The sequence below is a fragment of the Diospyros lotus genome, chromosome 3, assembly GCF_014633365.1.
Source record: "Diospyros lotus cultivar Yz01 chromosome 3, ASM1463336v1, whole genome shotgun sequence".
NCBI classification, from domain to species: domain Eukaryota; kingdom Viridiplantae; phylum Streptophyta; class Magnoliopsida; order Ericales; family Ebenaceae; genus Diospyros; species Diospyros lotus.
The window spans coordinates 2,415,076-2,429,500 of record NC_068340.1 but is presented as its reverse complement, the minus strand read 5'-3'; the positions used below and the strand labels follow the sequence as shown (position 1 = coordinate 2,429,500).

The 14,425-nt window shown below is 35.8% G+C and overlaps 1 protein-coding gene across 5 annotated transcripts; it reads left to right on the top strand.

Moving 5' to 3' along the window:
• Positions 1 to 2,927: 2,927 nt before the first annotated feature.
• On the top strand, positions 2,928 to 13,525 carry LOC127798156 (preprotein translocase subunit SCY2, chloroplastic). 5 transcript variants are annotated; one of them, XM_052331509.1, is made up of 14 exons: positions 2,928 to 3,124; positions 4,004 to 4,507; positions 6,313 to 6,401; positions 6,863 to 6,942; positions 7,082 to 7,171; positions 8,040 to 8,131; positions 9,627 to 9,710; positions 9,857 to 9,998; positions 10,162 to 10,278; positions 11,014 to 11,143; positions 11,416 to 11,539; positions 11,695 to 11,801; positions 12,799 to 12,917; positions 13,178 to 13,525. In XM_052331509.1, the coding sequence occupies exons 1-13, from the start codon at positions 3,052 to 3,054 to the stop codon at positions 12,886 to 12,888; spliced, it is 1,722 nt and encodes a 573-aa protein (XP_052187469.1). In that variant the 5' UTR covers positions 2,928 to 3,051; the 3' UTR covers positions 12,889 to 12,917; positions 13,178 to 13,525. The 5 variants fall into 5 exon arrangements, with proteins under 5 accessions (XP_052187469.1, XP_052187472.1, XP_052187471.1 ...); XM_052331512.1 differs by having other exon boundaries at positions 13,125 to 13,525; XM_052331511.1 differs by having other exon boundaries at positions 13,122 to 13,525.
• Positions 13,526 to 14,425: the final 900 nt, after the last annotated feature.

Here is a 14,425-nt window from a genome sequence, read left to right as displayed (position 1 = left end):
CTCAACCTTTCGTCTTCCTTTAACGTCAATGTTGACCCAACATTTTTCTCTTCCTCTGATTTGCACCACTGTGCTTGCCTCGTCAACGCCAATGGCCCATTCGGTAAGTTTTCTAGTAACTTTTATTTTACATTAAAACCTATATCTACTAAAGTTAAACCATTAGATGCTTTTGATTTTTAGGTATGTGGGTCACTGAGCCAAAGCGAATTTGATGGTTGATTCTAGCTGTCATAATCAACTGTGGATGGTGGTCGACAACGTTTTTTTTTTTTTTTTTTTTTTTCATAAATGTGTTTTGAGTTTTTTGACAATAAAATTAATTTGTAGATCTAAAAAAAATCAACTGTTGAATCAAACTCATTTTTGAATATACGAATCACAACGATTTGGGGAATTTGATGATTGGTTCCAATCATTAGAATCACCGGCCAGTGGCAATAGTAAGGCTGGACTAATGTTCGGTTTCTTCAGTTATTTTGTGAGTTAGTTCAATTTTCGGTGCGGTGTGGTTACGTCGATTTAGGTTTCGATTAGTTCGATCTTGATTAGTTGGGGTTAGTCAGTTGGTTTGATTAAGTTATTACATGCGGTTTGGTTGTTTCGATTAGTGATGATCGAATTAATTATTTGCAGACTGTTATATTTATCAAAACACATTATTAGTTTAAACGTTACATAACTTTTAAGCTTTATACAACTTAAAAGCCAGGCATGTTATATTTGTTGTTTTCAGACCATTTTTAGTTTTCAATTTTCTAAATATAATGAAAATGCGTTTATTTTCATGTTTTGAGTGTTTTTAACAAAAAAATGTTGAAAAATCCCAAAACACAACAAATGGATAACCTCCAACTCTCTCTCTCTCTTTCTGTACGCTCACCACCTACTCAACCATTTCCTTGTTCTCTTCATTTTCTAAGCAACTAGCCACTGCTGTTGCCATTAATGGCCAAGGCTTTTCTGGTTATCATATCTATGTCACTATCGTCGCCTAATAACTATCGGTGAGGTCCAACCACTGCCTCATTCACCACTACATTTGGCCATTGTGAAGCGCCACAACCATTGCATCTCCACTTCTTTTGTGATTTTCGACCACATCCTCTTCATATTCTATACCATTTCTGTCCAAATTGGCTCTTTCTCTATTCACTCCCGCTAGTGTATATATATATATATATGTATGTATATATTTATGGGGATGTGTGGACTGAAAATTAAAAGTTAAATATAAAAAGATCAAACCGTCAGATCTAACCCATTTTTGGACATGTTGGTCACCGTGGTGAGGTGAAACCGATGGTTGGTCGTGGTCATTGGAATCACTGGTCAGTAGTGGGTGAAAGTCTATAAATTAATTTTTAGATCCAGCCTGATTTGGCTGTTGGAGATTTTTTTTTTTTGTTTGTATTTTTTTGCAATGAAAAAAAAATTGCAAGATTCACTAGGCTCAAAATGTATGTATTACCTAAAAATATACTAGCATTAAATTGTTTCGATTTACTGGATAATCAAATTAATTGAATAAAATATTATCAAATAATTTATTTCAAAATAAACGTATTTCTTAATTTTTTTATTTTGAGAAACAATTTTTTAGAATAAAAAAATACATTTTTAATAATTTTAAAATTGACATTTAAAACATAAAAATGAAAATAAATTTAAAACTTAAAATTAAAAATTAAAATACGAAAATAACATCACCTTTAACAGCTTAAACACTGCTGAAAAAAATGTTGAGTGCCCCAAGGGGCATAGTTGACTGGTAAAGGAGAGGGCTATAAAAGTCATATTGGAGGCTGCTATCGTGGGATCGATTCCTAGGAGAGTCAAACCTTCTTTCTGGAAGTGATTTTTGGTAAGTGTCAGTGAACATAACTTAAAAAAAAAAAACCTAATCACTTAGGTATATCCTTGATTTACCTTTCTCGTGATGATTCTGGAGCGAGTTCGGTGAAGGACACGAATGATAACGCGTAATTAAAAAAAGAAAAAAAGGTTGAGCCAAACGGCCTCTCAAGCACAAAGCAATTGATTTTGGCTTCGTTTGGGAAAGCGGTTTGACCGCTTATAAGCTATATCAACAACTTTCAAGCTGTTAAGAAAAGCTGGTGAGGTGTTTGGATACACCTCACTGGCATTTAAGCTAAATAGCTTAAACGCCATTGGTATAGCGTTTTGCAAAAGCTGTTTATTTAAAAGCTGAGTTGACCAAGTAGTTTACCATTTTATCCCATCTTTTCACTGATTTTCAGCCATACCTTTCATCTTTTACCTTTGCCTTCATCTTTTATCTCTGTCTTCTGTCGCCTCCCGCCGCCTTCTTCTTCAGCACTTTCGGCTGCCATCGTCAGCCATTGCAGTCGCCCCCACTGGCTGCTTTTCGTCGATAGTCACCCCTATCGGCAACAAAAGCCGCCCTCGCCCCAAATGCTGCTTCTATCGTCGCAGGTCGTCATTCGCCCCACCGCTGCTCCCATCGTCGCAGGCCACCGTCGGCCGTGGCAGGCTGTCCGTCTCCCCATTAGTCGCTACCCGTCGCTGTCCTGCTTCGCCTCCCCATCCCCCTTGCTATCTGTGCAATGTATATATATATATATATAATGATATTATATATATATTATTGTTATATAATATGTATAATAACATTGTATTAATATAATTTTTAATAATTATATATAATTTATTAATATTTAATAATAAAATTTTACATCATTCAAATAACATATCTATTTTTGTCATTTTATCAAGTTATAATAGCTTATTAGCTATTTCAAACCAAACATGTAATTATTAATTGATAGCTTAAAAATATATTTATCCAAACAGATTATCAATTTAAACGCTATTTAATTTAAATGCTATTACATAATTTAAACACTATTTAACTTAAATGTCGTTAAAAAAAAAGCCTAGCCAAACTAAGCCTGTACCCTGGGAGAACGCTCGAGAACAAAATCGCAAGCTCTGTCCAGTCTTCAGTGTTTATGCCACAATTGCCGCATTGGTTGCTCGCTTCAGTGAGTTTGTGAGGCAGTTTTGGCAATGGAGGCCTCTCCGGCGAGCCTTCGCCATTTTGCTCCCCGGTGCTTCAGAATCAAGCACCTCAAGAGCGGAGGTAAGTTCGTCCCTCATCTACTTCTCCGTTTCGTTCGAGCGAAAACGAACTCGAATAACAGAGAAAAAGGGTTCAACCAGCAACGATGTTTATCTAGGAGGCTTAGCTGTTTTTTTTCCTCATCCGCCTGCAATTGTTAGCGTTGAGTGGTAACTAGGAAAAATTATGACACGGGGTAGTTTTGTGAAGTAAAAAATTTGTTTAACCTAGGGATTTTAAACCGTAAGTCCGAGATTTTGATTATTTCGGCTAATTTGCATTCGAAGGAGCTAGGGTTTTTTATATCTAATATCCACAAGTAGTTTCAAGGGGAAGTCCAGTCTCTGTTTATCACGAAAATCTCATCTCCCTTTAACACAAAAAACTTATTGAATGAATGAAAAGAGAAGATTCCACCTCTTGATTGGCGCTAAACACATACATCCTCACCTTGGTCCAATGGACGAGTAGTTATACAAAATGTTAACAAAAGCTGTTATGGGATCTAATTCCAATCATGGAGGTCACATCTAAATTGAGAGGACGATGCAAACCTTTTGGAGAAAGAGAAACAACCCATCATTGTGTTCTTATCCCTAGCAAGCTGAAAGAGATCTGCGAAGATCTAGGAAGCAGTTTACGATCACAACTACTATCAGGCTCACCTTGAAAATTATTCTACAACTCCTTCCCCCTCATAACCACCTTTTCCATCAGAGTCTCACCGCACTATTTCCAGTGTTTTATGCAGAACGGAAAGGTGGGTTTGGGGGGGGGGGGGGGGATCCCATTATCTTTCAGCTTTATTAGTTATCTTTTTTAATTGCTATTTTGTTTCTATTATTATTGCATTGGACAATATTATTTGGGCTAAATTTGTAAGTTATTTCTGTTGTATAGGTGGGCAGGCTGTACGTAATCTGCAGTTCTACCATCCATCCCATGCTCAAGGTTACGGTTCCCTCAAGACAAATCCTTCAGGTTCTAGAAGGAAGCAATTTGTACAGTTAAATGGACACTCTAGGCCAGTAGCAAACAAAAGATTCTGCATCTATGTTTCTAGTCAGCTTGGAAGGGCAACATCAGCTGAGCTTCCAAACCCAGAAATTTTATTGCAGAAAACAGATGACGGGTCTTATTTACCCAGTTCACAGGATATGGACAACAGTGGAACTCTGCAATCCAAGTCTAAAATGTTTAAAAATCGGTTTCTGAACTTTGTATGCTTCGGTTCAGTCATTAATGGTGCTGCTGAATCCTTTTTCAAGAGCGAAATACGCCGGAGGTTATTTGTGACAGCAGTATTAATTGTGTTCAGTCGTGTTGGTTATTTCATTCCTCTGCCAGGATTTGACAGAAGGTTGATACCGGAGGATTACCTTAGCTTTGTTTCAGGATCTGTTGGTAAGTATCATTAGTATGAGAAAATATTATGCATACTGTTTGCATTCATATTCAATTTGACCTGCATTATACTCCCCAATTTCTCCTGTAATTATTTCCTTTGGGCAATAGAAGGAGATGGAGACACATGATTTGCCATTTCTATTTCCTGGTTAGTTTAGGCCTTTTTCTGGTCCATGATCTCCTAACTTGAGTTCTGAAATTTTGTGCAACAAATTATTTTCCATGTATTTATTTGTTATTTACCTACTGTAGTATAGTCAAGGAAGGACACTAGGACCACACAAAATTTATGTCCCTTAGGTTGCCGTAGGTAAGATTTTGAATAGAAAGATGAAACCACTGTCTTTCACTACTTTTTAGCTGTCTTCATTCTTCAGGTTTTTTTTTTTTTTTTTTTTCAGCCAGAGATACTGACTCTATAAACATCATAAGAGTTGAACCTGTTCCCAGTGCCATGCACTTCTCCTTCTTGAGGTGAAAATTATAGAAAAGAAAATGAGTTGAGGCATAGTGTAACAAGGGGCAGAAGAGATAGCTAGATACCTTTTCACAAAGTTCTTGATATGGACAATCCTCAGTTTGACTGGTTGAAATCTTTAGTGAGCTGAAAATGCTATTGAACTTGACCTATTTTGTTGCCAAACTTGAAAAAGCTGGAACCAGAGTTGAGATCAACTTGCTATGGAGCTGCCAGATTCAATTTTTAACTTCCTCGTTAACTTACTTATCTCAGGTTCTGATACAAAATAAATTTTCCAACAGGTGGGTCAAGTTGCTCACCATCTATCTTTAGTTTCCTTTAAAGGACTTGTATGTTTAAGCCAGAGTTGTTGGCTTTATCAGTGTTATTAAAGGCGAGCCTAGGCACAAGGCGCGCCCTGGGCGCCTGAAAGCCTTCCAGGCGGGCGCAAACCAAAAGGCGCGCCTTAGCCCAAGGTGCCTTAGGCAAAGGCGCACGTCTTGGGCTTTTTAGTTGTTTTTCAAGCTTTTTATTTCACTGTTTGTTACTTTATTTAATTTTTTACTGTTTAGGGTTTAAATTTATTGCTTCAACTATAAATTTGACAATAAGTAAAAGGGTTACTACTTCAAATGCTCCAATTGAATTTGAACTAGATGAAGATGGATAGGGAGAATTGAACAAATTCAAGACATGCAATAACAAAATGCAACATTAAGTCACCAAAACAAAGAAAGATGCAAATTCAAGTCTAGTATATTACCTACCAAAAAAATGTATGAAACTATCATCACACTTCTAAACCATAGAAATCATCCAACAAGAGGAGTAGATGATGTGGAAGAAGATATTAGAGATGATACTTCTAATGATGAAAATATAGAAATGTTTGGTCTTTAGAGTGGTTTTTTTTATAATATGTTTGTTAAAATATTATTAGAAGTTATGACTTATTTTATACCTTTTTCTTCAACTAGGACATATATTTTTATTTTATTAACTTGCGCCTAGTTCCACCAGGCTCGCCTCGCCTTGCGCCTCAGACTCCAAGACCCTTGTGTGTCTTAGTGTGCCTTGGGCCTTTAATAACACTGGGCTTTACTTCCTAGGCTTGAATGATGATGATTGAATTGAGAATCCTGGACAGAAATCTCTATTTAAATTTATTTGTATTTTTCTTTTTTTTGGGGGGGTGGGGGATTAATACAGTTAAGTTTGGTTGTTACAATGAATTGTTGGTACTCTTTTAGGATGTTGGATCCTCAGGTTGAAAAGCTATATTTTTTCTTTTTCTAAGGTTACTTTTAAAAAAATAAAATTATTCATCCAGTATTTTTGGCAGATGAACTTGGTGATTTCACAGCAGAACTTAAGCTTTCTCTTTTTCAACTCGGAATCAGTCCACAGATTGCAGCATCAATTCTCATGCAGGTCTGCTGCTTTCCTCCCCCGAGGTTCAATTTTCTTGTCAATTAGATAACACCCCATTGTAATTGTCTTTATTGACTATTTTTTGTCATATAATTTATGGTAAATTACCCATAAAATTCTGAACTTGAACCCAATTATCAATTCTATACCAAACTTTCAAATCTATTTCAATTTTATAATACTGTCAAAACACCATTAATGGAATTGAAGTCTGTTAAGAAACTTTAAGAGAACTTTAAAAAATTATCCTGTCTATTCTAAACATTGAAAAAATGTCAAATCAATGGTAATAAGAGCAACTGAAGTGGTGGTCAGTTTCACACAGATTGGTCATCAAATATGTGAGGTTAGGTGGTTCACTGAACTTACACACTTGACTATATTGTTTGTTTATTCTTTCCTCTTTCTACTATTGCACATGCTGTTCACTACAATTGCTTATATCACCAACACGTTTGCAGGTACTTTGTCATGTTGTTCCCTCCTTGGTGAAGCTTCGGAAAGAAGGCTTGGATGGTCATGAAAAGATTAAGAGTTATATGTGTGTTTAGTTATCCATCTCAAGCAGTGAGACAAATCCTTGCTTTGCATTTGCTGCAATAAGTTCTGCTGTTGGTCATTAGAATTGGTGAACAAGCCCTTTTTATCTTTTTTTATTTTGTTCAATTTCCTCCCTACAGATGGTGGCTCTCACTTGGGTTTGCAATACTAGAGGCTTTGGTTCTTGCTTGTTATTCTCTTCCGTATTCCATCTATACAGCTAGTCACAGGTAATTTTTTTGGAGGTATCTCCTGTTCAGCTGTGTTCCTAGAAATGAGTGCTTCATGTGGCTTATGTAACTTGGTTTTGGCGATCAAAGATATCATCTGTTTATTTATTTATTTTTGTTTTCCTTGTGCCAGCACAGCATACTACTTTTACATTGTGGTGTGAGTTTCTGTCATCTAAATGTGCTAATACTCCAAAGCTGCACATTAACATTGCATTGTGATTTGAGGTTCTGTCTAACAGTGTGCTAAAATGATTAAATAGTCAATTTTCCATTTATATTTAATGTTGTGAGCAATACTTTTCAAAATATTGGCTACTCTGCAGCATGTACGGAAATTGCTCCCTGCTTTAGTTAGTTATTTATTCTTGAACAGCTATTAGTTAGTTTGATTTCTATTCCTTCCACATGGACAGCGTTTCACTTTTATGACCTGTACCAGTAATTACTACTTTCCAATTATTTTTAAGGTTTTGTAGAGTGAGTGTAATCTCAACTGAAAAAAGACCACGGTTAGATATTAATAAAGGGATTAGGATTTTACAATGTTGGTGGATAAGGATCAAATGATTTTTATGGCTGTGGAGAGACATGCAAGGGATGGGTCCTTGTTTTCCTCTTCAGATATCTTTGGACTACTTGGACAGATTTGGCATAGTTAACATGGAAAGCTTTTTCAGGAATTCGCTTTTTCAGGAATTCTCCTGATGATCTTGCACTAGTTCTCCTCTTTACTCTTTAGTCTACCAGTTAGTTGTATCAAATAGTCTTAGTAAATTACTGAATGATTTGACAAAATTTCTAGCTTGTTTTAAACTGGTCCCTTATAAATGAAAATTTCTTTGTTATGGTACATGCGATTTTGTAGGGTGAAGCATGTGATGGTAACAAGTTTGCTATTGGTGTGTGGTGCAATGACTATTACATGGATATGTGACAAAATATCAGAGTCTGGATTTGGTAATATTCTCAGCATTGGGTGCTCTCTTTTTGTTGGATTTTCTTATTTAGTCTGGTGATACCTGAATACTATCAATTCTTGTGCCCCATTTCTCCTGTTATGAGCCATCTATTTCATTTTGGTGCCCTATTCAAGTCAAAATTGAAATTTTTTCTTATCTTATTTGACACAGTTGAAGTTTTATCTTTATTCTTGGTACTGGTTGTATGTTAGAATCCAGAATGCCTTTTCTAAGAAGAAATATTGATTGTGGAGCAAATTGATCAAAGTATTTATAAGGACTGTAGTTTTAGTTGTCATGAAAAGAGAAAAGGTTTATTTGTTATAAGTTTCCCTTGGATGTATCCCATGCACTTTGAAGTAGAGGTTCTAATATAAATCCAGGTGATTATACGTTTATGAAATGGTTTTGGTGAATTGCTTGCCTCTATTTGGACTCCAAATGAACATACTAGCCAAATGATAATATTTTGGAGGGCAAAGATTATGATGAATAGGTAGCTATGTTTACATTGGATATCATCTTCATTTCAAAGAGTGAAAAAAAGAAAATTGATGACCCTTTTACCTCGCTTATTTCAGTTGCTTTTTGGCATAAAATCAACCTGGGTTTCTGAAATGTGAGTACAACTATTAAACCCCTTTTCACTCTCCGTATCCTAGTCATTACAAGCTTTCAAAAGCAGTGGGACAGTTGAAATCCTGTGCAAAACTTTCTTATGGTAGGCACCAGGAGAATGCTTTTTATTTTCAGAAGGTTACAATGATGGAGGCTGCTTCTTCTAAATGCTGATTGTTGAAGGGTAAGTGCCTATGGTCAAAGTGAGAGAGTGGGATAGCGCTGTTCTCTGGTATGGACTCACTGGAAGTTATGAGGGTAGAAAGAGATGGAAGTAGTCCTGAGGAGGAGAGAATTCTAGCAGTAGGATGGCTGGTTGAAGAAGATGAGTGACCTCTCTGTTGATCCATCTACCTCTTTATAGGTGGAGGAGAAGTTTTAACAACCTTCCTGAGAAATTTGGGGAATTGGCTCTATTGGTTATCCTTTGGTTGCTGTTGAGACACTCGAGTGTTTTATGTGTTGGATGACCATGTGCCCACTTCCAAACTGCTCGAGCTTTAGACCTGTGTGAGTGGGTCAAGTTGAGTGCCCTTGGACCTGAGCGAGTGGGGTGAGCACCTACACTGATCATGGAGAAAATATTGAGATTCTTGCATGGGGTTATAAGTGCTATACGCTTAATGCTCTTTAGATGAAGATTATTATTGATCATGTTACTAGTTACTCATTGTTTCCATACACTGTCAGAGTTAATTTATTCCAGGAAACATTAGCATAAAATGAGTTGAATGCAAGTTTCTGTTCTAGTGTGATCTGCATGCACATTTTATATTTGTCAAGTCATGAAAGTGCAAAAGAATTGGTGGTGTATCCATTTTTTTTGTTATTTCTATATTGTTCTTGGCATTGCTGATTAGTGAAACTTGCTTCAGGTCAAGGATCATCTTTGATTATATGTGTGGGAATATTGACTGGCTATACAGATACATTATACAAGATGTTATTGCAGATCACAGGTAGATGGCCAAATAAGAAAATGCTCTAGCTTCACATTTCTTATCTGTTTAGTACTAATTGTTGAGCAGGGAAGATTTATTCTTACCATAAATTGCTAAATATTGGTTATATTTACTAATGACGTCTAGCTTCTACCATATTGTAGGGAGTGTTGTGTACTGGTGGCCTTATGTACTTGCAGTAATAGGTATCTTCACTGTAGTCACAATGTGGGCAGTTATTGTAACTGAGGGATGCAGGAAAATCAAACTGCAATACTATGGTTTTAAACTTGCTTCTGCTACAAGGTGATCTCACATTTACTCAGATAGATACTTAAAAAGTGTGTTTTTCTTTTGTGCAGAGGCCAATACTCTCTCTCTCTCTCACACACACACACACACAAATCCCATATATTGGGATTTACTTTTGTTTAATGTACTTTTAATGGATTTCCAATGTTTTCAACAGAGAGGAGTCTCCAATTACTGAAGTTGAGGCCTATATTCCTTTCAATATCAATCCATCTGGAATGCAGCCTGTTCTCACAACTGCCTATCTATTGGCATTTCCTAGCATTCTTGCGAGGTGATTCAATGTGCAATTTTCTAATTGTTCATGTTCAACTATTTTCCCAATCAAAACCTTTTTTTTTTCTTTAATGTTATCTACATCTTTTGGACTGGCCTACTTTTCCAATCTTTTGGATGATAGAACCTTCTGTCTGCATGACAATGTTATTCAGTTACATGGATTTTCATTTACTATTGAGCGGATCTCATTTTTGACATTGCAGAAAAAGAATTCTTCCATATGATTTTGGTTGTCCTTCAAGGACATCCAGGTGTTTGGTTGCATTCTTTAATAAATTGACTAAGAATTTTGAGTCCCATTAAATTAAAGAAAGGAAAGGTAAAAAATTACATTATTCAGGGGCATCCCCCAGAAGCTTAGGTTGTGTTCCCAAATAAAACTACAGCTTGAGCACCATTTTACTGCTAAAAGGTGAACTGTCTCAACTCTTTTTAAAAAAGAAACATACTTTCTACTTGTGATTATGGTTTTTTTTTTTTTTTTAAGAATTTGATGGGTCTCATTCTGTAGGCCATTTGAGGGAAAAGAAATTATGTAATGATTGTGATTAAGACAGGGGTAAGCCTCTGAAATTTACATGTTCCTATCCTTGATATATGTAATGGATACCTTTTTTGTTTAATTAAAATGGTGATGGATTCTTACCAAAATTTTCCTTAATAACTTGTTTGTGTGGTGTTCTGAACAATTTACTTCTATTAACTTCTAAAACAATGTTTTTTTTGGCAGTCTCCTTGGTTCACCCTTCTGGGAACATGTCAAGCAGATATTGAATCCTGAGACTTCTCTTGGTGCTGAGCCATGGGTTTACTATTCAATTTATGCATTCTTTGTTTTTCTTTTCAATATATTTGACATTGTAAGTATTGGTTCTGTCTAATTTCTATATTTCTTTTGACTATACATGTTGCATGGTTTCTTTTTCAACTTTTCTTTTTGTAACAACTTCTTGACTACACTACACATGTCAATAAAGTGCAAGTGTGTCTGCACATACCACTTCTGCTAGGCGTCTAGGCTTGGGGGTGTGGTTTTATTGTTGTCTACACGTTGATGCCATTGCAATTATGTAGTGACTGCTGAAACGAACCCTTAATTCTTATCTTTAACAACTGGTACACATGCATCCAGGCCAACATGCCAAAGGAAATTGCTGATTATTTGAACAAGATGGGTGCTAGAATACCGAATATAAAGCCTGGAAAGGCCACCATTGAATACCTTACAAAGATCCAAGCATCTACACGTTTTTGGGGTATGTATCTCCAAATGTTTACACTGAAATTGTTTTGACATATTTCAATTGCAAAAACAGAAATTGTTTCAATATCATTTCGGCCATTAAAACACTAGTTGTGTTTGCTTGTACTCTCTTTGCTCATTCTACCTCCCTTGTGTGCAATTTGGCAGGTGGCCTCCTCCTAAGTTTTTTGGCAACTACATCAACTATTCTTGATCATTACCTACGTCGTGTAAATGAAGGGTTTGCAATAGGATTTACATCAGTTCTCATCATTGTAAGTAAATTAATTTAGGTCTTGTTTTCATCTTTCCACTCTTAACCAAATGTTTTAAATGTTATATACTACATTGTTGCTGCATTCTAATTTGATAGATTATAAATTTTTAATGGATTTTCTTTTTCTTTATAAACCAGTAAAGGGAAAGAGTGATGACTAAGGTGTTACTGGGTTCACTCTTATAGGTTCTAGTCAGGTCTCAGGAAACATCCTCTTTGCTAAGCAGGGGTAAGGCTGCGTATTATTAACCTTCCCTGCAATGCAGGAGCCTTGTCTACTGGTTTCACCTTTAGTAGTATTACTACATCCATCTTGTGCTTTGGGTTGTACCACAACTAGCTTGGTCTTTATATTTAGGGTCTTTTTGTCATTTTGTCATATTTTCTGTTTCTGATGTTAAGTCTTTGGGTCATTAGGGTTGCCCATTATGCTCAAAATGGATAAACCCGTTTTGGAGTGTTCATGATCTGTAGTGATTACTTTTTGTCTGGCTTTTGGCGCTTTATAAACTTGATCTCTAATGCTCCACTAGTTTGGGCATGCCCACGAATATCCATCCTGTTTGTCTGAAAATAAGCCAAAAGAGCCCAACTCTTATACATACATACATACATACATATATATATATATATTAAATTGAGAAACTCGAGTCTTGTGAAGGACTACAGTTGAAATCTTGTTTGGAACGAGGCAGTAATTCATATTACATGACATTTTGACTTCATTTCTCCGTCTATTTCTGTCTATAAAGGCAATATTCCTATAGGTGTGTTTGTTACAGTTTTCAAATTAAAAAAAGGGCATGTTTTTGGTACACACCTTTTCCTGAGAAGACAAACGTTTGGCAACATCTGCAAGATTTGATGGGCAAAAATGTCTACTAAGAGATGAAGGAAGACAAATTCTCTGTTTGGACTTCGGAATGATTTGGGCACCTCTTGCCCCCCATATTGCTGTCTAATTTATCTGTTGCTCCCTGAATGTTATGGCCTAGGTGGGTTCCATCATCGAATTGAGAAGATCCTATCAAGCTTATAATGTGATGCCAAGTTTAAGCAAGGCTTTGAGGCGCTATGGAGTATGACCTCCAACTAGTTTCTTTGAACATCCAAGGTAATGTTGCTCCAGCTAAGAAGATCCAAAGATCAATCGGTTTATTCTCTGTTCTTCCCGCTATTATAACGATTTTGTTTACTATTTAATACGATTGTAATGTCGTTCCTTTCTGACCGGAAGGCCACTGCTTCGAATTGTAGAAATAATCTCTTTGCACAAAAACAAGGGCGAATGTTGCTAATAAATACGACCCTTGCGCAGCAGGAACGCACTTTTTTGATTTAATACAAGGGGGTTCTGTTTACTTGGATTTGCAGCTATGAATGAGACAATACCTCCATGGATGTAATCTGCCTAGTCCTGCCATCAGCACTCCAAATGAAGATCTTAGGACAGGATCGACTATTTCTTCTAGAGTTTTGCAAAGAGCAGAGTTTGTTGTAATGACAGGTGTAATGCTGATGGAGCCTAGCCAGTAGACTTGGAACATTTTGCTTTAGGGTTCATTACATTTGGCTATGTATGTATTTATGTGTATATTCCTATTTTTGGCACGTTAAAGCTTGCATAACATTCACCCAGGTGATAGCAAGTAGCAAGGATGCTCTTAGGGGATGATGTTTTTTTTTTGGGGTGTGAATTTAAATTTTTCGTTATTTTGACTATATTTTTTATTTATATTTTTGAATTATTTTAGTGTAAAAAATAATATTAAATTGATTCATATTATTTTATTTTTTTATACATCAAAATATATGAATTAAATTAATTTAAAAATATAAATGTAGACATGTAATTAAAATAATAAAAAGTTAAGTGGTTATATGAAAAAATATAAAAATATAGGAATAAAATGAGTTTGATCAATAATAATAGGTTTTTTGACATGCATAAAGGGGTCTCTCACTTGACTCCATTGGCCCTGTTATAACAATTATTTTGCTAAAAAGATGTTAGGATTTTTTTTTTTTTTTTTTTTTAACCCGTTTTGAGTTTTTAGTTTTTTAAAATACTAAAAATGTATTTATTTTGTTATTTTTAAAAATATATATTTTTTTAAAAAAAATTTAAAATAATATTTTATTATTTTAAATATTTTCAACCAAAACAAGTTGAAAATACAAAACATGTAAAATGCGGCCCCCCCCCCCAAATAATATTTTATTATTTTTTAAATATTTTCAACCAAAACAAGTTGAAAATACAAAACATGTAAAATGCGCCCCCCCCCCCCCCCCAAATCAAGCATTTGTCTCTCTTTTCTCCTCTCATCTATTCATTCTTTAGTCTCGGCTGTTGACCATCTTCGCCATCTCCATCATTGTTACGAGTCGTCGTCGACTACGCTCGCCACCACCATTGCCATCACAGCCGTTAATTACTCCCGCCATTATTATTGTCATCATAACTATCTACTGTCCCCGTCCCTGCCCCCACTCTTACTGTTCGATCTTGCTGGTCTTATTCCTCTCTCATCTCCTCTCCTCTCTACTTTTCATTCTTTTGTTGGTTTTTGCTTTATATTATCGAAAACCACCGGTCATGGTGGTCGGTGGCGACTGGCA

Excerpts from the sequence above, each read along its gene's own strand:
- LOC127798156 (XM_052331509.1), top strand. The coding sequence starts at position 3,052 with ATGGAGGCCTCTCCGGCGAGCCTTCGCCATTTTGCTCCCCGGTGCTTC. Across the intron at positions 11,144-11,415 it reads TTTTCAATATATTTGACATT|GCCAACATGCCAAAGGAAAT; the intron begins GTAAGTATTGGT and ends ACATGCATCCAG. Across the intron at positions 11,802-12,798 it reads TTACATCAGTTCTCATCATT|GTGGGTTCCATCATCGAATT; the intron begins GTAAGTAAATTA and ends GTTATGGCCTAG.